We start from the raw sequence: 24,514 nt of genomic DNA on the forward strand, positions 1-24,514 counted from the left end.
TGATTACTTTACTTTTTAAAGTGGATCTTTATAATACTGAGTTTGGTAATCAGCTTTTTTAAAAAAGAAGTCTAGTTAACATCTGCCACCATACTCTAACTTATATATCATGTATGTTTTTCTATAGCAATATTTTAATGTTTACAGTATATATTTCACTAATATACTATAGGTAGTTTATATTTCATTAATATATTAGAGCTCGTGTTATAAATATTGTACATTTAATTTACACCTAATTTTTTGTTATTCTTCATAGTGCTGTAAGATTCTTTATGTGCATGTATGATTATTAAAACAGATTCCTAGAAAGTTGAATAGCTGAATCAAATGAAACTTATTTTTTAAGGCAAACTGCCCTACAGAAAGCTTTACCAATTTATATTCCCACCCACAGTGTATGTAATTGCCTTTTTCATAAACTTTGGGCAATATTATAAATTGCCTTTCTAAACAATAATTACTAGTTTAGAGAAAGTAAAGGTATTTCATGCTTATTTTAATTATTAGTTTAACATTTTATATTATTTTGCTTATTAGTAAATTGAACATTTTGTATTATCTAGCATTTTGCATTTCCTTGGTTAGAATGTTTTCTTTTAATGTTTTTTTTTTGTTCAAAAAATATGTAATATATAGATTTGTTCTTGATTAGTTTTTTAATTTGTATTTTACTACTAAATGTGTAAGATTCAGTACCTTGAAAGCTAAATGCTTTTCTCAACATTCGCCTGTAGGGGTCTCTCTAACCCAAATTTTGGAGCTCAGACCGATTTTTAAGAAGCTTAAAATTGTGTGTGGTGCAGGGGCAGTCCCGGCGAGTCCAGGTGGAAGTGAAGTCTGTGCAGGAATCTGGGACTCTGCCGCTGATGGAGGAGCGTATCCTGTCGGTCGGCATCGGGTGTGTGAAAGTCAGGGCGCCACGGTCACCGAAGACCCACGAGACCGTACATGTGAGTCTCTGGACAGAGCCAGCCAGGCCAGAGTCTTTGGGAACCTGTCAGAAAACTGCCTTTCATGAACAGTTCTTTTCAGTATTTTGTTTCCTTTGATGTCTCTTTTTCTTTTCGTCCTCTTTTTTTTCAAACTGTATTGCATTTGCATAGAATCAGTGCCCCAGACTGTTGGTTGTCCCTGGTCCATGGCAAGCTGAGGGTTAAAACATCTCCATCTCAGGAACTCCTCATGCCTGCTAGTCATTAACCCCCTCCCCCCCATCACCCACATCTCCCTGGAAACCCCCTACTGGCTTATGAAGACTCTTTGCCAGCAGGTGTTTGATTTCCCCTGGGGAGTAGGACTATAAACCCAGCAGGAAAAGTATTGTACTAGCTCCCGAAAAGGTCAAATGAGTGTTCTTCACTTTCCTGTGAGAAGCTTGAGGTTTCACTCCAACTCCCTTGCTGGTGGGAGATGAAAAGGCATATTCATAAAATTAGAAAATATAAACTATGGAGCTAGATTTGGGTTGTTTAGTATAGCCTGATTCTTCGATAACTGCTGGTTTCGGCTCTGCATAATATATTTTTCCTTTTAGGAGGAAGAGGAGGACATGGACAGCTACCAGGTAATGAACCACGGGTTAACCTCATCAAATTAGCTTGATTAAAGTACTCAATTACAGGTTCTCGAGTCTTGCCATCCTGTCGCTTAATAATTACACAATTAGTTTTGATTCAAGTATTGCTTTTTCTCAAGTTTTAAAACAGAGTCGAGAACCACCATTTGTGACTGTTTCTCATTTTCCAAACCTGGGGCTTCCCATCCAGGTCCTTACAGACCCATTTCTTCAGATCCTTTTCCTGTTTGCCCGAAAGAGTGGTCTCAGACTGGGCTCCAGTCAAGCCACACCCTTAGGTGTCTTCCATACTTTAAGCCAGATCCCCTTTTCCCATTTCTTGGAGTCATACAGATTTTCTTTCGTTTTCTCCCCCGCTTCATTCCCTACTCTCCTGCAATATTTTGTTTATGTCTGATAAGTTTTATTTTGCCAGTCTGGTTAGTCATCATCTAGGACTGTCAGAGCTCTTTGGATCCTGAATATGTCATCCAGTGTCGTCACCCTCATGATTTGGCCTCATTCTAATTGGATAAAAATGTCTGCCTTCCTATAAGTCACTGATAAAAGCCTAGCATCGGAGAGGGTTAAATAGAGTCCTGTGGCATGGCCGAACAGACTTCTTTTAAGCTGATGTTATTCCATGAATCACTGTCCTTTGGATGTGATATTTCATTCATCTGTAATTTCGCCCAAGTAGATCCATTGCATATTTCTCCATCTTGTCCACAAGAATGTCAGGAGTTATTTGGTTAAATGCCTTAGTGAAACCCAGATACGCCCAGTCTGCTTAGCATTCCCCTGATCTACCCGTCTCGTAACTTTATTACAGAAGGAAATGAGGTAAGATGGGCACGTAGTCAGGTGTTGACTGGTAGTTTTTAGTCTGTTGATAACACACTCCCCTCCAGAATCCTACAGAAACAAGGAGAGAAGCGTTTACATGATGTACAGAGACTGGTGGAACATGTTGAAGACTGTAGTTAAGAAATTTGAAAAGTTGTTATGATGGTTCTAAAGGAAGTAAATATGAGGATTGTCAAATACTATTTGGTTTTTGTGGGATCTTAGTTCCCCAACCAGGGATCGAATGTGCACTCCCTCCTTTGGAAGGTGGAATCTTAACCACCAGACCACTGGGAAGTCCCAGTACTTGTGACTTTTATCAGCAAAGAGACCTTGTAGATGAGCTCTGCTGTACAATGGCTTGAAGTTCTGTTCTATCCTTTGAGCCAACAGAAATGAAACTGGTTCTGGATATCAGAGAATGCTCTTTCAGGAATGGTCTTACCATAGGAAACTAATACTTTAATTTCTGAAGGTTTCTGTTCTTAAGAATGGCTGAAGTCAATGATGACAAAAATGTTAGGATGTAGTACTTTACATTTTTGAAGCCTATTAGAGTAAGCTAATATAGAGTTTCAGATGTACTGTCTTGACAACATATTTACTCTAAGTTCCTCTGTTTACTTCCAGGATCGGGATTTAGAGAGACTCCGTAGAAAATGGCTAAATGCATTAACAAAACGTCAGGAGTATTTAGATCAACAACTGCAAAAGCTTGTCAGTAAACCTGGTACGAAAAGCAACTGGAACATTTCCCTTTCCCCGCATCAGTGTGGTTAATCCCTACTGGCCGTCACAGAAAGGAAAAGTAGACGAACTCATCCATCATGGGAACCTCGAGAGCACAGGAACGGTGCTGATTTGTGTCTCATCCTTTCAGTTCTAATGATGTCTTTGCATAGGTCTGCCTTCCCCCCTCAGTGACGAGGAATCAGAGTATGTGCAGTAAGCGCTGTCCCACAAACATAACACAAGAGGCAAGCCTTTCTTGGTTTCTGGTCTAGAAGCCCTCGAACCTTCTGACTCTCAAGATCATTTCTGTTCTATTCCTCTGTGGCCTTTGATGAACTGAAGGTGGCCTGTCAGTGAGCGTGCACCAGCCCTGCTAGCCAATAGTCAGTATTTTATCATGAACTTTTCATCAGGAATTGGGGAAGTCATAAGTTGCTGGTGAACCCTCATTAGCCAGTACCTGGCATATACAGAGCGTACACAGGAGGAGGAAGTGGACTACCTGTGTTTGATCTTGATTCTAATGTTCTAGATAAAACAGAGGATGATGCCGACCGTGAAGCTCAGCTCCTAGAGATGAGGCTGACTCTGACGGAGGAGAGGAACGCAGTCATGGTCCCCTCGGCCGGCAGCGGGATTCCAGGGGCCCCGGCAGAATGGTATGGGTGCAGCCATCTGTCTCCCAAAGTTCTCGGTGCTCCCCGGGCTGCCCACCTCTGCTGTGGATGTTGCCTGTGCTTTGATTAATGGATGAGTCATGGTATATGAAGAAAAATTGTCTGAATTAGAGGAAGTGTTAAATTATTTTCATGAGTTGGAATAACTGTGCCCTAAAACTGTGTTTTATTAAGTAATATTGTTATTGGCCCAAGTAATTAAGATTTCTGAGAATCTAAATCAATATTTAGTACCATCGCACTTAGCATTTAAAAAAAAATAGTTAATATGTTAATTACTTGGGTCATTCCCTTAAAAGACGATTCACTCCTAATAAAATTGCATCTCCAGGAGTTTTTGATTTTGGTGCTGGCCTAAACTTAACTGTCAGCAGATGTTCTGTGCCACTTTATAGAAATTAAAAATATTGAATTAAGCCACATGGGGCTCTTAGATATATAACTTTGTAAGAAGGTGTGTTGAAACAAGGGAGCTTCAACTTCAGTTTTCAGCAGGTGCATGTGTCTCCTGGGCTCTGGTATCAGAGTGTATGATAATTTACATGAGAGCACCGGAGAAAAGCAGCAGTGGTGATCGTCAGGTCTTGGTGGCATCTCTGATATGAAATTATAGCAAACCCAGTACCCAGTGCTATTATTGGTTGACCTCTAATAGCGCTTAATATATGAAAGCTGAGATACAAAGCATTGGGTTGGCCAAAAAGTTACTTTGGGTTTGTTATAACATCTTATGAAAACCCAAACAAACTTTTTGGCCAAGCCAATACATGCCACTGAGAAAGGCTGCTTTGTTTGAGATGCTGTTGTTCATTATGTTTTAGGACCCCAGTTCCTGGGATGGAAACACACATTCCTGTCATATTCCTTGACTTAAATGGTGAGTGAGGAAGTCCCTTCTGAAGGCTTTGCTCTGAAAACTTAATGTCTGAGTAACAGCTGTTGTTGTTTAGTCACTAAGTCATGTCCAACTCTTTAACGACCCCATGGACTGCAGCCCACCAGGCTCCTCTGTCCATGGGATTTCCCAGGCCAGAATAGTGGAGCGGTTTGTCATTTCCTTCTCCAGGGAATCTTGCCAACCCAGGGATCGAATCCATGTCTCCTGCATTGGCAGGCAGATTCTTTACCACTGAGCCTCTTGGGAAGCCCAAGTAACATTTAGATTCTGACCAGGTATGCAGATAGGCAGTTCTGCAGGCCTGAGGTTCAGGTCCATTTTATGTGTGCAAAAAGACTCTAATACCTCAACAGAGAATGAATTTCCTGTAAGCATAATGTTTTTATAACAGTGATAGGTATGTTTCACTGTGATGTGTTCTCACATTTCATTCTCCAGCCCATATTGCCCCGTGTGCTCTATTCTCCCTTCAATTTAGGATGGTAGTAATGTTTTCCTGCACTTAATTCTCAGGAAGAGACTTCTCTCCGGAAATGACTAATAACTAGTGATGGTCGTGTAGTGTGTTTTCTTTTGTCTGGCGTCGTCTTAGCATTACCTAATGGATTTGTCACTTTTTCTGTGGGTTCTTGTGCCATCTATCCATGCATCGCTCCCCCCTACCCTGCGCCTTTTAAAAATTACCCTCATTTTTTCACTCTCGTGAAATATTTTGGATATGGCTATATTTTACATATATTCTGTCTGAGGAGAGAAACTGAAAATGAAAAGGTAGATTAAAGAGCTAAAAATAATTTAAAAGTCAGCATTTAAATGCCCAAGACCTCTGCAGAACCGTGTATTAAAATGAACTGTCCTAAACAGACAAGCGTGGATGCCCTCCTAGTTCTCTCTCACCCTGAGAGTGCGTTTCGGCATCTGTACTATTTGGCTTGGACTTACCTGGCGACTCAGCAGTAAAGAACCCACCTGCCAGTGTGGAAACCCAGGTTCAATCCCTGGGTCGGGACAGTCTCCTAGAGGAGGAAGTGTCAACCCTCTCCAGTATTCTTCCCTTGAAAATCCCATGGACAGGTGAAGTTGGCGGGCTGCAGTCCACGGGGTCACAGAGCCTGGTGGCTTAGCAGCTGAGCCGCAGGCACCATTTGGCTTACTTGGATGTGTGGGCGATTTGTATATCCACAGGGAGTCAGAGAGGAAGCCACTTCCGCTGACTGTCTGCCCATCAGGGTTTTAAGGTCTTGCCACAGCACTCTATCCTGCATTGTTCTCTCGAGCCTTGGAGACTGAAGGCAACTCTGTCCTGTCCTTACCTTAGGTTCCTAGATGGGTGAGGGGTGTGTACGTGTGCGCAGGAGGGCTGGAAAGTGGAAAAGAATAAGCTTAAAGAAGACCTAGCAGTATGGATATTCCAAGACAGGAGCAGCACCCTGCTCAGCCTTATGTCTGTTCTTTGTCCACGAAGCCCACGTCCTAGAAAAGAGACTTTCGATGCTCACCCCCAAGCTTAGATGGATGGGGAATTGGGAGGGCCAGGCTTGGACGTGAGTAATCAGAGGACCACAGGGCAACCATTCCGTTTCTAGCTCATGTAGCCAATAGATTTGTTTTGTTAAATTTACCTGTCAGATAATTAGAACTCACTCTCATTGTCATGTCTTCAGTGCACTGAAAGACCAGGGAATTGGGGTTATAATCCTATCCTTAACATTTATGGGTTGACATTGAGTAACCTCTTGGGTTTCTTGGCTTCGATCGCCTTCCATGCAAAATAAGGCACGGAGGCAGGCGATTGGATTGAGGTGATTTCTTGCAGCGTCTCCCATCTCTGAGACGTGTGAACTGTTTAATGGTCATCCTCTGTGTCATGTAAGATTTCAGAGCCAAAAGCAAATGAAATTTGAGGCAGGAGGATTCTGCTACTAAGCACATTGAAATGTAGCTGGTAGGGGTTATCCTTTAAAGTGATCTCTGTATTTAATGGAACTCCTCCGCTTTTAGCTGATGATTTCAGCTCTCAGGATAATCTCGATGACCCCGAAGCCAGTGGATGGGATGCTACCCTCGCTGGGGAAGAGGAGGACGAGTTCTTTGAGCTGCAGATCGTGAAACAGCACGACGGAGAGGTAAATGAAGTGTAACTCGGGAAGACTGGGTGAAAAGTAGTTCCTTTAACCTTTCCACAGGCCTTTGGGAACAGTCAGCAAAGTTATCATTTCAGTGCCTCCATTTCTCAAGAAATATAAATGAAAATCTTAATTGTGATTTCTGCAAAGAACGGAACCAGTTCCAGAAGGAAAGGACCAATCAGATTATGCCCATTCACTGTTGTATGGCTCTTCCTGGTAAAGGATCTCTGTTAGTATTAGCAGTTCAGATCAGCAGTGGTCCACTCTTTGGGGAAATGCTCCTAATGTACATGAAGGTAAAACAGCATGATATTTGGCACTGACTTTGAAATGCTTTAGTAAAGACTTCTGAATAAGGGGGAAAAGGAATAGATGAAGCCAGATGAAAATGTTTCAGTCTGAGTGATGAATATACACTGGGGGCTTAATTTCTAATTTTGAATATATTGGAAAAATTATGAAAGATTTTAAGGAAGGAGAGCCAGTGCAATACTCAGAAGGACATACCAACACTTTGTGTTATTCAAAGATGCAAAGCTTAAACTGGGGTATATTCTGTAAAAACAGTAAAACATTCTGTAAAACAGTGGGCCTGCACCCTTCTTTAAGAAGCCAGTGTCATGAATGGCAAAGAAAGGCTAGGAATCAGCCTAGATGAAAGTGAACTGAAAGGACAGGACAGCTAAATGTAGTTTGAGATCCCACATCAGAAGTGCTGAAACATCTGAGGATGGACCCTGTATTGTACAATAGTGTTCAGGTGTTACATTTCCTGAATATGATCATTGCTATATGGTTAGGTCAGAGGAAGTCCTTGCTCTTAAAAGATCCTTGCTGGGACTTCCCTGATGGTCCAGTGGTTCAGATCTTGCATTCCAATGCAAAGGATGGAGGTTCGATCCCTGGTCATGGACCTAAGATCCCACATGCCTCGGGGCCAAAAATCCAAAACATCAAACAGATGTAATGTTGTAACAAATTCAATAAAGTCTTTAAAATTGGCCCACATCAAAAAATCTTAAAAAAAAAAAAAAAAAGATACTTGCTGAAGTGTTCAGGGATAAAGAGTTACACATCTGTAACTTACTCCAAAGTAATTCAGCAAAAAAAAAAAAAAACCCAAAACAACAGCAATACTCAATGTGTATGTGTGAGAAAGAGGAAAAAAGGGAAGATGTTCACAGTTGATGAATCTCTATGGGAGAAACACAGGAGTTCATTGTACTAAATTTACAGCTTTCCATTTGAGTGTTTTTCAAAGTAAATACATTTTCGCTGCCAACCAGGAGCATCCTGCTCTGTACCCGCCCAGGTAGGTACCTGAGGCCACATCCCCGGGTTCCGTGGTCTCCCAGGTCATGCTGCAGACAGCACTGCCCTCGTGACTGGTCTGTTCCCCTTCGGCCAAGCCAAGACGTTTCCTTGTGAGGTTCTGTGTTTTAGGAGGAGGAGGTGACTCTGTCCTTTCCGTCTTCTCTGCAGGTGAAAGCGGAAGCCTCCTGGGACTCGGCCGTGCACGGCTGCCCTCAGCTGAGTAAAGGCACCCCCATGGACGAGCGTGTGTTTCTCATCGTGCGGGTGACTGTCCAGCTCAGCCATCCAGCCGACATGCAGTTGGTATTGCGCAAGCGCATTTGTGTTAATGTTCACGGCCGGCAGGTGGGTCACTGATGCTCATTGAGGAAGCGACTTTGGGTCTGACGTAAGGGTGGGGCAGTGGAAGGATCGCTCTGGCCTCTGACCCCCGGGCCCTGTGGCGCTCTGAGCTTTTCTCCGCCAGGCGACCGTGGCTGTCCCGTGCCCGTGGTTGCTTCAGTCCTGGAGCCCGTCAGCCTGACCGCCTCCTAGATGGCACTGCGTTGTTACCCTGAATCTTTATGACTCCGCAGTCACAGCTCAGCCCTTCTTGTGGGTGCCATAGAGCCCTGTCAAGGCAAAGTTCACTGTTTTGTCTTTGACTTTCCATCTGGGTCTGATGAAATGAGAAGCTCGCTGCCGACGAGCTGTTGTCTGTGCTCCTCACCCTTGGTTTTCCACGCTTTCCTTTCCGCTGGTTCACTGATTCATGTATTTGGAGAGAGTCCTCTGCCGAGCTTTGGGGTGGAAAGATGAATGAGAAATAGCCTGCATCCTTAAAGAGCCCGTGTCCACTGGCCCGTGAGTGTGTAACAGGGGCCTGTCTTCTGTGGTGGCGTCTCCGCCCTGCAGGTGCTCGCCAGGGCAGAGGTGCGAGAGCAGTCGGGGAGGGGGCTTCGGAGAGAAGGGGACTTGGAGCCGCTCCGCTGCGGACAGGAGCGGTTGGCAGGCAGAGAAGGACTCGTTGGCTGCTCCCCAGAGAGGAGGAAATACACGTGCAGAGATGGTGAGGGAGGAAAGGGCGTGGCAGGCTTGGGGACCATGAGAAGCATAGTCTGATGGTCAGGGTGTTCTGTAGAGGCCATGACCGTGCCTGTCCACACAGTTGCAGCGAGACTATGAAGGACCTGGTGCCATATGAACCGGTTCAGTAGAAAACTTCTAGATAAGAATAGAAACCACTTCTCTTATTGGTTTTGCAAAGATAGGATTTGAGAGGTTGAGTCTAGGGATTCTTCTCAATATACTGGCTAAAACCAGACAGATGAAAGTAAATCTTCTCATTTAGAAGAGTACAGTCATGGTTGACAGAGTCCTAGATGTAATCTCTACCCCTAAAAATTAATCTTTAGTTCTAAATGTCACACTGATATCAATCTTTGAAGGAAGACGGGCCGTAATCCTGTTAAAATTCAGCTCTTCGGCTTGGCACTCCAGCATCAGTACATATAGGTCATGGGGTAGCTGCCGATGTACATGCTGTGTCTCCCGTTCACTCTTCGGAGAAGTCTTTGAGGAATTGGAAAAAGACATGTTGCTCTTAGGGAGCATTTTGAAGAGTTATTTGCCATTTCAGAACTAGGGGTTCTGGCTGCCAGGCGCTGAGACTGACCTGGTTCAACCAGCAGCCCCCACAGAAATTTTAATAGAAAGGTGTGTTGTGAACTCACCAAGTTTCTTCTGTTTTTTTGCTTTTTTTTAATTAATTTTTAAAATTTGTAGATGTGAGAAGTTGCTGCACTCCCCCCCTGGTTAAAATGATTTGATATCAAACTGAAATTCAGATGGTTCATTAACTAGCGTTTGCTTTTCTGTAGCGAGAACAGAGACTTCCTCTTGACCCTCATATATGCCAGTTAGCTTCAGTAATTCTGTACAGTTGGTAGATGCTGGGGGATGGGGTGGGGAGTGGGGATGAGGACTTAGTGTTTAATGGGGACCGAGTCTCAGCTTAGGAAGATGAAAAATTCGGGAGATGGATGATGGTAAGAGTTGTGCAACAATGTAAATATTGCATAGTGCCACTGAACTGTGCAGTTAAATATGGTTAAAATAGCACATTTTATGTAACTTTTACCACATTTAAAAAACATTAAAAAAAATAATTTCATACAAATAGAAAACAGAAGAGTAAGATAATGGCGGCCCCCTCACCTCCTCGCACCAAACGAACTGCAGCTGTACTTTGACCAGTGTAATTGGCAGTGGTTCAGCCTTGGAAGGCTGGAGTCAAGAGTGAAGGGATGAGATGCATGCATTCTAAGAGGCTCTTGCATTCTTAGACACTAAAAATTTTTTAAAAATGAACTAAAGATCATTAAATTGTTCCTAAGTTTGTGAAAATACATACCTCTGAGACCAAACAGCTTTTTCCCTGTTCTGTTTGGTTTTTTGGTGTTATTTTAAAAACCTATATCCTTCTTTGCTTTTGCATGGGGAAAAAGGTTCAGTGTTGGTTTAATATCCTCTCTCCTTCTTATCTTTATTCACCAATTGTATTCTGCCCTCATCCCTGCTCTCTTCAACCTCTACAGGATGTTCAGTCTTAGCAGCATCTTCAAATGAGTCATCTATGCATTAATTCAACAGTTCAATTCTTAAGCGTGCAGAGAGCGCAGTCAGCATAAACAGTGACCATGCACTCTTAAATCATTCTCCGTAACGACCCTGCTTTGGTCAAGAATTTAATGCCTGAACTTGTCAATATTCATAGTGCAAGATGTCCATTGTGCTGGGAAAAAAAAGATTAAAGAGTCACCAGGCTTTCTTTACGTTTTAGTTGGAAGGTCATTTTATTGTGTAGAAGTCAACAGTCTGATTTCTGCAGCCCTTTTAAAGCAGAGTTGAACCAGATGCCTGCCGTGGTTCCAGAGTTCAGGATCTGCACTTTCATGTATTGGGTCTGGCACAGGGCAAGCTTCACAGAAATGGGTTTGTTTGGGGCACTGAGAACATGGTGAGAAACCTACATGCAGTGATTTGGGTTTTGACTTAAATTGCAGATAATGTTCGTTTCCTTTTTGGCTAGAGTGAATAAGGTGTCTTTTATGCTGCCTCTTTGTTAATGAAAACTCAGTTTTTGAGACGGGAAGCCATATCTTCTATTTTGTTTTTCTCTAGGGTTTTGCTCAGAGTCTCCTCAAAAAGATGTCACATCGAAGTTCTATTCCAGGCTGTGGAGTGACTTTTGAAATTGTCTCCAATATTCCAGAGGTGAAGGATAATATGAAATTTGAATTTACTAAGAATAAACATGTAAAAAGAGCTAACTCCCTGAAAAGTCACGTACCTAAGAAATACCTATCAAATGAAAATGTGTGTATACAAAAATGCTGTAGGCTTGTAGAGGAATTTTGTAATGGTAACTTGATTCGTACTAAAATGTGTGTGCATATGTAATACTTCTATGGGCTTCTATGGGCTTAAAGAGGAGTCTTTTGAAAAGCAAATCAGCACCATTTTACCCACAGAAGAGGATATAACCCTTAAAGGCAGACAACATAGCATAATACAGAGTTCCAGGGTATCATATTGGAATCAGACAGATTCTGTCACCTTTTGTTTCTGTCACTTCTTAGTAAAGTGAACTTGGGTAAGTTACTTTGAGCCTAAGTTTTTTCGTTTGTATAGGAGGTATTATAACCCAGTTTGATAGAGTTGTTTTTTAAGGATTAAATGAGACAATATACACAAATTGTACACATGCTAAAGAGTAAATTGTAATTGCCATTATAGTTAGCAATAGTATTACTATTAAATACTAATGGGGTAGCATTTAAAATTTTTTTTACTTTTTAATTAATTATTAATTACTATTAAATACTAATAAATAGTATTTATTACTGTTTTTCTTTTTGAGCTAATTGCATAGAAATCAAACAAATGGAGCTGAAAATACCCGTGACAGGGACTTGCTAGAGAATGTAGTTTATATGCTTCCGAGTAGTTATTCCCTGATTTAGACAGATTTGTTCACCCGGTTATTGGCACAGCTAGTAACCAGGCCTTTCTTACCAGGCTAGGAGAAGCGAGGGGTCTAAGGAAAGGACTCTGTGACAAAGTGAAGGAGAGTGGTTCCTTCCGCCGTGTTGACTACAGAGAATTTGGCAGAGAATGAGGAGGTCCAGGCTGTGCTGCTCTTGGGGGTGGAAAATGGGAATGGGACCCTGGGGCGAGGACTCCCACCTAAGCACACCGACGACCTCGCCTTCATCCTCTTCATTCAGGGCCTCAGTGTCTGTCGATCGATTCTGTTGAGTATTTGAACTATAGATGGACAGTACATATTGGAAGACAGATCAGGTTTTGGAAGACTGAGAAGATTACACAGTACTTGGGCTTCGTTTTAGAGTTCTTTTATTGCAGAACACTTTTGCTCTCAAATAATGTCAAATAATGACTAAATTCTTCCCTGGCTCTTCAAAGTATCAGGCTTACAAGGCAAATATTAACTGTTTGACTATTTAATTTTGAACCTGCCGAAACTTTAAAAGTTGAACCCCTTTTCGAGTTAGACTAGCTGCAGAATCTTGGGTCTGTAATAGGTTGCTCTGTGTATGCTTGTAGCCAGAGGTTTACTGTTTATTCTCTGTATCTGAATGCTTTCTCTCTTTTTCCAGTTGTTTCAGATCTTAACTCTATAAATGGTTTGAATGCAGTTGAGAAACACAACTGCAATGAACCATCCTTTTCTCCCTTCATCTTTCTTCCCCTCCTTCCTTCTCATTTGCAGTTTTCTTTTTCTCTTTCCCAGTTCTTTTATTCTTCAGGTGACATGGTTTTCAAATGGCAGAAGCGTGCAGTAAATCAGCGGAAAGATAAACAGACAGCCTCACGTGATGGGGCTACCTGTTAATAATTTGCTAAACGACTAAGTTGGCAGGTGTTAGGGTCACATTATCAATTCCTGATGATAAAAAGGAAAAATAAGACTTAAAGCCTACAGTGTAAGGATTTGTTTTTTATTTCAAAATAAGCTTCTTAAAAGCTGTGTTTCATCATCAAGAAGCCTAGAAAAGTTCTTTGTGTTTCATGTTACAGAGGCCATGAGGACTCAGTAGCAAAAAAAAGTGGTCGTAGACCAGACAGCAACAGGAGATGGTTTTGCCTTTCTTTTTCTTCTTCCCTTTTTTTTTTTTTTTTTTTGGTTAAAAGCAGCTAGAATGCTTTCTTTGCTAATGGGAGTATAAAATGATACATTCACTGGCAGTTTATTATCAAGTTAAATAGAATACCCCATCACTCAGTAATTCCACTTATAGGCCCTTACCCAAGAGAAATGAAAACATGTATCCATGAAGGTTTACATAAGAATATTCAAAGCTGCTTAATTCAAAACAACCTAAAGCTGGAAACAACCCAAACATCCATCAGCGGAGGAATGGGTAAATCAATTATGGTGTACCCATACTGTGGAGTATTACTCAGCCATACACAGTCATGAACTACATGATGACCACATCTCTGAGTCACTGTGTTAAGTGATCAGCCGGATGCAGAAGGGTATCACTCCGTTTTTGTGAACTTCTAAAACAGGAAAAACTAATCTGTGGTGAAAGAACTGATCTTTCCTTAGGGGAGGGAAGGAGTTGAACTTTGTGAAGTAATGGAAATGTTTTATATCTTGAGAGGGATGTGGATAACATGGGTGAATACATTTCTTTAAAACTCAGGTATCTTCTCTCTCAGAAAACTAAGATATGTCTGTTCCCATCAGATACCATAAAGTATTCCATGTCCAGTGGTGAAAAGAATACTCACATCAGGAGTCAGGAGACCTAAGTTCTAGTCCTGCCTGTCTTGCTAATTATGCAGCCTTCCTCTTTCCTTGTCTGTAAAACGAGGATGGTTCCTAGACCCAAATGAATTACTGTAGAAGACAAAAGTTTTGTGAACTTAAGCTGTCTTCTGAATTTTTCCATATCTTATCTGTTCTAAGGCTTTAGGTTAATTTAAAGAAAAAATATTCCTGAAGTTAGACTGTGTTTTTAAAATTGATGCTGTCTTAAAGTTAATTGGCCGAGTTTTTCTTTTTTTTTTCCTTCTTAGTAATATATAAAATGATTTTCTCTTAAAGTTCATGGCATCTTAAGATGCAGTGCATTTGGATACATTCGGTTCAGTTCAGTTGAGTCGCTCAGTTGTGTTTGACTCTTTGCGACCCCATGGTCTGCAGTACGCCAGGCTTCCCTGTCCATCACCAATTCCCAGAGCTTCCTCAAACTCTTGTCCATTGAGTCAGTGATGCTGTCCAACCATCTCATTCTCTGTCGTCCCCTTCTCCTGCCTTCAATCTTTCCCAGCATCAGGGTCTTCTCCAATGAATCAGTTGTTCACAACAGTTGTCCAAAGTATTGGAGTTTCAGCTTCAGCATCAGTCCTTCCAATGAATACTCAGGGCTGATTTCCTTTAGGATTGACTTATTTGATCTCCTTGCAGTCCAAAGGACTCTCAAATGAGTCTTCTCCAATACCTCAGTTCGAAAGCATCAATTTCTTCGACGCTCAGTTTTCTTTATAGTCCAACTCTCACATCCATACAGGAGTACTGGAAAAACCATAGCTTTGACTAGATAGACCTTTGTTGACAAAGTAATGTCTCTACTTTTTAATATGCTATCTAGGTTGGTCATAGCTTTCCTTCCAAGGAGTGAGCGTCTTTTAATTTCATGGCTGCAATCACCATCTGCAGTGATTTTGGAGCCCAAAAAAATAAAGTCAGCCACTGTTTCCACTGTTTCCCCATCTATTTGGCATGAAGTGATGGGACCAGATGCCATGATCTTAGTTTTCTGAATGTTGAGCTTTAAGCCAACATTTTCACTCTCCTCTTTCACTTTCGTCAAGAGGCTCTTTAGTTCTTCTTTGCTTTCTGCCATAAGGGTGGTGTCATCTGCATATCTGAGGTTATTGATGTTTCTCCTGGCAGTCTTGATTCCAGTGGTGCTCCATGCAGCCCAGCGTTTCTCATGATGTATTCTGCATATAAGTGAAACAAGCAGGGTGACAAAGACAGCCTTGACGTACTCCTTTCCCTAATTGGAACCAGTCTGTTGTTCTTTATCCAGTTCTAACTTTTGCTTGTTGACCTGTATACAGATTTCTCAGGAGGCAGGTCAGGTGGTCTGGTATTCCCATCCCTTTAAGAATTTTCCAGTTTGTTGTGATCCACACAATCAAAGGCTTTGGTGTAGTCAATAAAGCAGAAATAGACTTTTTTCTGGAACTCTCTTGCTTTTTCGATGATCCAGTGGATGTTGGCAATTGATCTCTGGTTCCTCTGCCTTTTGTAAATCCATCTGAACATCTCGGAGTTCTTGGTTCACATACTGTTGAAGCCTAGCTTGGAAAATTTTGAGCATTATTTTGCTAGCATGTGAGATGAGTGCAATCGTGTGGTAGGTTGAACATTCTTTGGCATTGCCTTTCTTTGGGATTGGAATGAAAACTTAACTTTTCCAGTCCTGTGGCCACTGCTGAGTTTTCCAAATTTGCTGGTGTATTGAGTGCAGCACTTTCACAGCATCATCTTTTAGGATTTGAAATAGGTCAACTGGAATTCCATCACCTCCACTAACTTTGTTCGTCGTGATGCTTCCTAAGGCCCACTTGACTTCCCATTCCAGGATGTCTGGCTCTAGGTGAGTGCTCACACCATCGTTGTTATCTGGGTCATGAAGATCTTTTTTGTATAGTTCTTCTGAGTATTCTTGCCACATCTTCTTAATATCTTCTGCTTCTGTTAGGTCCATACCGTTTCTGTCCTTTATTGTGCCTATCTTTGCATGAAATGTTCCCTTGGTATCTCTAATTTTCTTGAAGAGATCTCTAGTCTTTCCCATTTTATTGTTTTCCTCTATTTCTTTGCACAGTCACTGAGGAAGGCTTTCTTATCTCTCCTTGCTCTCCTTTGGAACTCTGCATTCAAATGGGTATATCTTTCCTTTTCTCCTTTTCGTTTCACTTCTCTTCTTTTCACAGCTATTTGTAAGGCCTCATCAGACAACCGTTTTGCTTTTTTGCATTTCTTTTTTTGGGGATGGTCTTGATCTCTGTCTCCTGTACAGTGTCACGAACCTCTGTCCATAGTTCTTTAGGCTCTCTGTCTATCAGATCTAATTCCTTGGATCTATTTGTCACTTCCACTGTATAATTGTAAGGGATTTGATTTAGGTCATACCTGAATGGTCTTGTGGTTTCCCCTACTTCCATTTAAGCCTGAATTTTGCAGTAACGATTTCATGATCTGAGCCACAGTCAGCTCCTGGTCTTATTTTTGCTGACTGTATAGAACTTCCCAATCTTTGGATGCAAAGAATAATGTCGATTTGATTTCAGTATTGACCATTTGGTGATGTCCATGTGTAGAGTCTTCTCTTGTGTTGTTGGAAGAGGGTGTTTGCTATGACCAGTGGACTGGACCAAATGTTCGGTTTTACCATATGATGATATGTAAAGCCCCGAGCAAACTTTTTGGCCAGCCCAGTGTATTTTGCAGGTGTTGATGTTGTTATAACAAAATTCACAAGTAAAGGACCTGATTTTTCCCAAGAAGAGTGCTTTGTTATAAGCCACTATGAGCTTGAGAGATCTAATTAATTACATTAACAAAATCCCTCCCGTGACGTGCAAACATCCCATTGATATGCCTGAACCAGCTGTGTCCATGGAGCTGGGCACGGGAGAATATGCCTGGGGGCTTGTCTGCTTGGTCGACTTCTGCTCTTGGGCCTCTGTCTGCAGAGTTGGGGATTGGCCTGTGTGGAGAGTGTGTAGTCCCTGGGAGGCTGCTTACTGAAGGGGTTGGAATCCAGCTGTCCTTCCCACTGTTACCCTTCATACTTTGTCTGCCTCCTGTGGGGGTGGTTTGGGTCCCACATGCGCCCCTCTCTCACCTCAGCTCCTTAGTCCTCCCTCCGGCCCCTCAAGATGTGGCCCTAGAGTACTGTTGTGGTCAGGTTCCCAGCTTGTCCCCCAGGTCCTCTCTGACTGGGAACGTCTTGGTTCACGATGGAGATGCAGGCGAGGACAGTTTTGTTGAAAACGTGCGGTGTTTCAAGCTGCTCTGTGTTTAACTAGCCTTTCGGGTGACCCCAGCCACGCCATATACCATGATTTCTGTGGGAAAACGCATTTTGAGTTCCAAGAGCTGACTTTAAAGTGGAACTTGAAATACATCCCGTTTGTTGGTTCGGTACTCTCTGAATTCGTATAGATCAAGATGCCTCTGAAGCATTTCCTTCTGCAAGGTGCTTAATTTTCGCATATAATCGCCACCCTCCAGGATGCTCAGGGAGTCGAGGAACGAGAGGCGTTAGCAAGGATGGCGGCTGACGTGGAAAACACGGCGTCTGCCGACTCGGAAGCGTACATCGAGAAGTACCTCAGGAGCGTGCTGGCGGTGGAGAATCTCCTCACGTTGGACCGCCTTCGCCAGGTCAGCCGATGGGGACAGGGCGGGGTGCCAGCCAGCTCGACCCAGGGTTTGACTTTCCGCAGCTCACACTGTTGTTAGGTCTAAACTTCTGAAACCTCTTAAGTGGAGCATATTAATTTACATTAAACTGGCCGGATGAGTCTTCGAAGATACAAAAATGACATTTGGAAGTTATTTTTTCCAAGACCCTAAATGGTAGCCAGTTGCCTGGGTAGTGCTGTGCGCGGTCGTGTCTGACTCTCTGCGATCCCTTGGACTGTAGCCCGCCAGGCTCCTCTGTCCACGGGGATTCTCCAGGCAAGAATACTGGAGTGGGTTGCCATGCCCTCATCCAGGGGATCGTCCCAACCCAGGGATCGAACCCAGGTCTCCCGCAGTGCAGGTGGATTCTTTACTGACTGAGCCAGTAGCGGAAGGAAATATATCACTCTTGCTGGTTAAGAAGTATTTTACAAATTCCTTGACACTGGATAGTCGCCGAAGAAAAATGTAGCCCTGAGGCAGAATGTGTGTCCTTTCTTGGCCTCCACAGCCTCAGAGTGGATCTCCAGGAGGGAAAAGAGAGGTAATAGTCATAAACCCAAGGCTCAGAGAAGCTCTAAACGTCAGTTTATGTGGCTATGTTGAAACTTTTAAAAAAATTTATTTATTTAGGCTGTGCCAGCTCCTAGTTGTGGCCTGTGGGATCTAGTTTCCTGACCAGGGATCAAACCTGGACCCCCTGCTCTGGGAGCACAGAGTCTTAGACACTGTGGACTACCAGGGACGTCCCCAGACTTTTTTTTTTTTTTTTTTAACAAAAATACTAATGAAACATAAAAGCGAATGGTCTGCTTTTCATAATCTTTCTCCTGGGACTCACTTGTGGCCAACTTCAAGGGAGCCATCAGTAGATAAGGAAAGGGATGAACCACATAACCTGTCAGCTGTTTAATTAACTTTGAATATTCCACCGTGACAGTAATTGGGTCATTCTGTTGTATGAAGTAACAGCTGTCATTTAAAGAACTAGGGGACTTCCCTGGCAGTCCAGTGGTTAGGACTATGTGCATCTGCTACAGGGGGCATGGGTTTGATCCCTGGTCGGGGAACTAAGATCCCACAAGCTGTGTGGCATGGCCACCCCACGCCAGTAAATAAAGAACCTGGAATATGTCCATAGCTCAAAGCCCGCTTTAGACACTGTTATTCTGGAAGTGTGTGTCTCATGCGTGCTTTTCCTCTGACCCACAGGAAGTTGCCGTGAAGGAACAGTTGACAGGAAAAGGGAAGCTGAGCAGGAGGAGTATCAGCTCTCCTAATGTGAACAGAGTGAGTACGCAGAAACCCAGCCTGTGCTCGGCCCAGGATCTGCTTTCGCTCCTCCTCTTTCCTTGGATAACTCCTTTCCACCCTGCAAGTCTCATCTCGGGTGTCATTTCCTCCTCTGCACTGACTGAAGTCCCCACTTCTCTACCCCGTAGCATCGTTGCAGCCCCCCATCTCTGACCTTCCTAATGGTACACGGAAAGCATCCGTGGAAGTCCCTCTGGATTTGTTTCTCATTTATCTTCATACCTCCAGTGCCTGGCACAGTGACTGTGTTAGGCGAGCATGTGTTGAACTAAAGCAAAGCTAGCGTAGTGCCTGGGGAAAGCTGTTTGAATTTTGTAGGCTGAACTTAATTACTTTTAGGCTGAGGAGAAGTCTGGACCATGTTTATAAACTCAGTTGCTCAAAGGTCATCCAGGGAGCATAAGTGAGTCAAATCTGAGGTTTGTTTTGGTCACAGTGTTTAAGTTTGTTGATGTGTTTTAAAATATAGATAAAATTTACATGAATATGAAGTTTACAAATAATTCTTCACAAAGAAATAATGCTTGGAGGCCTGTGATTTATCTCTACTTTCCTTACTTTTGATAAAGAGGTGGATGTGAGAAATAGCACACTGTTGTCTGAACTTCACACCAAGGGAAACCACGGAATAAATGTTGAAATAAAGCACAGCTGACCCTTAGCCTTGGTGTTGGAGAGATCCCAGTGAGGGACAGGACAGGATGGGTGTCAGGCTCAAGGGCACAGGTGGCTCCCTGCGACTGAGTGATGTCACTGATGATCTCAGATGGAAAGATTGGGAACATTCTCAGACAGTAAATAAACCTCCCTTTAACTCAGCATCTTCTCACTCCTTCAGAAAATGAAGGACTAAATGCAGTGAAAGATGTACTAAAATCTCTGCAGAGATTTTGTACTTAGAATCCTATGATTTAAAATAAATAGTTTAAAAAAAAAAAAACCCCAAAAAACACCTGATACATACTGAGAACATACAGATGCTCAATACATGTGGGTTGAATAAGAGTATGAATAAATAACTGTTCTCTTCTACAACAACAACAAAATAAATACAGTAAGATAAATCGTTTCTGTGTAGACAGTCACTGCAGCACCCAGAGAAAGGAGCCATCAGATCAGGACATGATAAGGGTACCAGGGGGCTTCCTTGGTGGCTCAGTGGTAAAGGACCTGTCCGCCAATCAAGAGACTCGGGTTCAATCCCTGGGTCAGGAAGATGCGCTGGAGAAGGAAATGGCAACCCACTCCAGTAATCTCGCCTGGGAAATCCCATGACAGAGGAGCCTGGTGGCTACAGTCCATGGGGTTGCAAGAGTCGGACACCGCTTTGCAACTAAACAACAGTAACAACAAGGAAACTAGTAGCCTGGTATCCTTTACATAGAAGTGGATAAACAAATCACGTGTCCCTTACTTGGGCCCAGCTGGCTGTTAGCTCTATGTAAGCTGGACACCTGATCTTATTCAAACCTGCCATGTTAAAAATGTTAATTCAATTAAAAACACAGACAAAAACTGTGCCTAACAGGGAACCAAAGGCCATGAGTCTAGTTTGCAGCTTGGTCTTGACAGCCTCTCTCATCCAACTTTAACATTCTGTTGGTTTGATTTTCAAAGTGTTGTATTTCCAGGATCATGGATGTATGTGCTTTTGCACATAAAGGGCTAATTCTCCTCTTCGTTTCCTCTTCAGTTGTCTGGCAGCCGCCAGGATCTTATCCCATCCTCCAGTCTAGGTAGCAACAAGGTAAGTGCTTATAACTATTTTCTGTCAGTCTTAGACCTGTTTCCCATCCAACTTTTCCTCCTCTCAAGCATCACACGCGAGTCGTGCATGCCAAAATTTCTTCCACTTTTCAGTACTATGTGAAATTTATTGGAAAGTGTTTAGAGTTCATTTCTTTTTATCTGCCAGTTAAAATAATGTTACTGAAACTTAATTGTTACTCTGCTTTTTAAGGGTTAAACAGTTTAGTTGCTTAAGTTCCTATTCCTGTTGAAATATATATTCTTCCTGTTTGTGTCAGAAAAGGAACTTCATTTCAGATTTTAATAGTTATAATATTGATGAAGTAATTAAAAATTTGTGAAGAATAAGATTATGTTTAAAAGTTAATATTATATGTTAGAAGAAAGAAAAATAAGGGAACAGAAATTTCATTAGCTGGAATGTATTTATGTACTTGTTAATATAGCTTTCCCCAATTTAAGCATAGGTAATTCATTATCATTTACTTAAAGGGATCACACTCAAAACAGTCATAGGTGGATGGTTGGATATGACTGAGAATGCTCTAGTTCATCGATTCATTGACCACCTACCGTGAGTCTAAAAGTGGGCTAGGGTTTAGCACTGCTTGATACAGGTCCGCTGATAAGTGTGACTGGCATAGCATAGTTGTAATCACCTAAACAAAGCAGAGTGTTTGGAAAACTGTCATTATTGATTATAAATAACATTATTGATATAATAAATAATTTTAAGGAAAATATAAGAAAAACTTTTATTTTTTTATTTATAAGAATGACTTTTGTTTTAAAATCCATCTAACCCAAATCCTCTATCATAAATTCATTGAAAAAAGTGGCCAAAAGATTTTCAGTTTTTCTCTCTTGCTAGTTTCTTTATGTTTAAAATGGAAAAAAAAAACCAAACTAATATCTACTTGAAAGAAAATTATTGTCTCATCTACTTTCAAATAGAATAAAGGAATATAGATGCTATAATAGAAGTATGCCTAGGTAGAGTAGGAACCCAGAGGAGGAAGTGGACACTTTTATAGGTATTATTCAAGGACCAGGAAAGGCTGCAAAGAGGGGAACCCCGCCCCCCCCCCGCCCCCCCCCCCCCCGCCATAAGCTTAGTGCTGAAGGATGGTAAGATCTACCCAAGTGGGAGGGATTGAAGCAAGAGTGTGAACAGAAGCATGGAGGGAGAAGGAAGCCCAAGTCAAGCAGAGGGTGCAGTGTAGGTGAGAACCCAGAGAAAGGGCCCTTGTTTCAGAAGTTCCTGTGTGATGTACTTGGAACTTGTGGGGGAGCTGGGCCACTTTTAGGCAGTCCACCTCAACTCCACTTATGTTCCTGGCTGTGGCCCATAAAACTATGTTAGAATAATGTATATAGTAGAAACGTGTACTGTTATCGACACACAAGTGAGGGTGGACAGAGCAGGTGGGGGGAGAGGTCTCGGCAGTGGGAGGGGAGGGGAAGAGAGTCAGGACCCGCTCAGGAGAATGGAGCCTCTAGAACTCTGGGGACATAAGGATCGAGGTGGAGCTAGGGGGAGACTGGGGTTCTCCCCAGTCTGGGTTCTGGGGACATAATGTGAGGAGGCAGGTTTGAGGAAGAACATGATTTAGTTGAACTTTGGATTGAAGGTGTGTCAGCCAGTTCAGGGGTCTGGAAGCCTGAGCTGAACACAGATTGGGGAGCCAGGGAATCATCTGAGTCTCCTGAATTGGCCGTAAGAGGTTCAGACAGAGAGGCGAGGTTGTGTGGGGTGACGGTGAAGCTTAAGGGCTTGTGCAGGGGGAGCAGCCGGCCAGGGTGACAGATGGGCGTCCTCAGAGATGAGAGGTGGTGGGGAGAGCAGCTGGGAACCTGGAGGAACTCCTTCTGGATGCTTCAGAGACTGTACTGACTGAAGAGACTATTTTGGGTGTGAGAGTGAAGTTTATTGGAGGCCCTTTCCCAGGGCAGTCTCTGTGGAGGGTTGGGGAGAAGTTAGGACATGGGTTTTTGGTTGTTGTTTTGTTTTTTGGTTTTTGTGGCCGTAGTATACAGAATCTTAGTGCCCCAACCAATGACAGAACCTGTGCAGGAGACACTAGTTCAATCCCTGGGTCGGGAAGAACCCCTGGAGGGCAGGTCATGACAACCCATGCCAGTGTTCTTGCCTGGAGAATCCCATGGACGGAGGAGCCTGGCGGGCTACAGCCCATGGGGTCGCAAAGAGTTGGATGTAACTGAAACAGCCAAGCACTCATGCACCCCTGCAATGAAAGCGTGAAGTCCTAACCACTGGACTGCCAGGGAATTTCTAGCAGGATGTATTAAATGAGTAAATAATGTTGCACATTTTTTGTTACTCTACCAAGACCTTCCCCTTTTCAGTCATCTTGGTGTCCTGGGGCCCCTGGGTCAGGAATAGGAGACTTAGTGAAGATGAGGGAAGTCTGATTTCCACCCTCTCTGGTTGGACTTGTATCCTGGTGCCATCCCAGCAGCAAAGAGCTGGCTCTGCCTGCTCTGTGTCGCGTGTTTTCGTTGTCATCAGACACCTCCAAGAGAGAAGGACCCTTTTCCCCCACTGCAGCAGTTTGGAGTCTCCTGTCTCACCCCTCTGCATGGGCAGTGTGCCTGGCCTCTGGCAGACAGTGGCAGTCTTTGTCAGGGAGAGCAGAAGGACCAGCTTCCCATTCCTAACTGTGCTCCCAGGTCAGCCGTGGAGCCATCTCTTCATCTTCCTGTAGACTGTTGGTCCCCTCGGATCCCGCACAGTCACCAGGTACAGCCAGGCTTCCATCCACCTCATCACTGTCACCCGGGACCCCCTGACTTCCTGCTGTGTCCATGTCAGTAGGTTATATGAATGTCCAAGTATCTAAATCAGAGACCCTTTGCTTGTCACTAGGGGGAGAGGTAGAGGAAAACTGCTCTAAGACAGGTTTAGTGGATGGGCCTGTTGAATGAGTAAGGAAATCCAGGTGACGGAGGACCACTACTGATGTTAGGAAACAAAGCCAAAAGCCATAAAACACTCGGCGGAGAGGGTTTGATTCCAGGCTCACTTCAGCAGGGAGCACAGAGTGGCTTCCCCATTTGCGGATGAGGGGCTCTCACTAGTTTTATCACCTAAAGCAGAGCGTCTTAAAAAGATTTTTAGAGAGAATAAATATTCTTAAAATTGTGTTTTCTTCCTAGAGGGTAAAGAAATATTTCCCTCCACTAGTAGCAGCAAGGAACAGGAGAGTCCTCCCTTCGGCCTTTTAAATGAAGCAGTGGTGAACTGCATCCACTGTGGCATTGCCTTGAATTCAGAACTGCTACAATGCTGCCTGTAACAGAACTCCTCAGGATGGGGTAGTGTTTAAACTAGTTGCTGTAAGAATCACTTAGACGCTATTAAAACCCCTTTATACAGCAGTAGTGCTTATAGAGGTGAGAAATGACATGTACATGAGGGCCATTGCCATGTTGTTTATAAGGGCAGAAGATTGGAAACAAGTGTCTGTTGGTTTGACCTGGTTAAATATGTTTTATCTGTGTACACACACACACACACACACACACACACACACACACGAATGGGACACTGTGCAGCTATGAAAATGATTAGGAACACACACACACACACACACACACACGAATGGGACACTGTGCAGCTATGAAAATGATTAGGAACACACACACACACACACACACACGAATGGGACACTGTGCAGCTATGAAAATGATTAGGAACACACACACACACACACACACACACGAATGGGACACTGTGCAGCTATGAAAATGATTAGGAACACACACACACACACACAC

The 24,514-nt window shown here is 43.0% G+C and overlaps 1 protein-coding gene across 4 annotated transcripts in view; it reads left to right on the plus strand.

The window, feature by feature from the left end:
- KIF13B (kinesin family member 13B) overlaps window positions 1-24,514 on the plus strand; it is a 207,129-nt gene that overhangs the window by 131,380 nt on the left and 51,235 nt on the right. For all 4 annotated transcript variants that reach the window (XM_061132637.1, XM_061132638.1, XM_061132639.1 and 1 more), the window contains exons 25-35: window positions 807-953; window positions 1,538-1,567; window positions 3,035-3,134; window positions 3,669-3,795; window positions 4,635-4,690; window positions 6,713-6,837; window positions 8,323-8,499; window positions 11,317-11,409; window positions 17,480-17,632; window positions 18,866-18,943; window positions 20,661-20,714. In XM_061132637.1, the coding sequence (XP_060988620.1) occupies window positions 807-953; window positions 1,538-1,567; window positions 3,035-3,134; window positions 3,669-3,795; window positions 4,635-4,690; window positions 6,713-6,837; window positions 8,323-8,499; window positions 11,317-11,409; window positions 17,480-17,632; window positions 18,866-18,943; window positions 20,661-20,714 (1,140 nt within the window). The remainder of the gene's footprint in view (window positions 1-806; window positions 954-1,537; window positions 1,568-3,034; window positions 3,135-3,668; window positions 3,796-4,634; window positions 4,691-6,712; window positions 6,838-8,322; window positions 8,500-11,316; window positions 11,410-17,479; window positions 17,633-18,865; window positions 18,944-20,660; window positions 20,715-24,514) is intronic.

The sequence above is a fragment of the Dama dama genome, chromosome 29 (genome assembly GCF_033118175.1).
Source record: "Dama dama isolate Ldn47 chromosome 29, ASM3311817v1, whole genome shotgun sequence".
Lineage (NCBI taxonomy): Eukaryota > Metazoa > Chordata > Mammalia > Artiodactyla > Cervidae > Dama > Dama dama.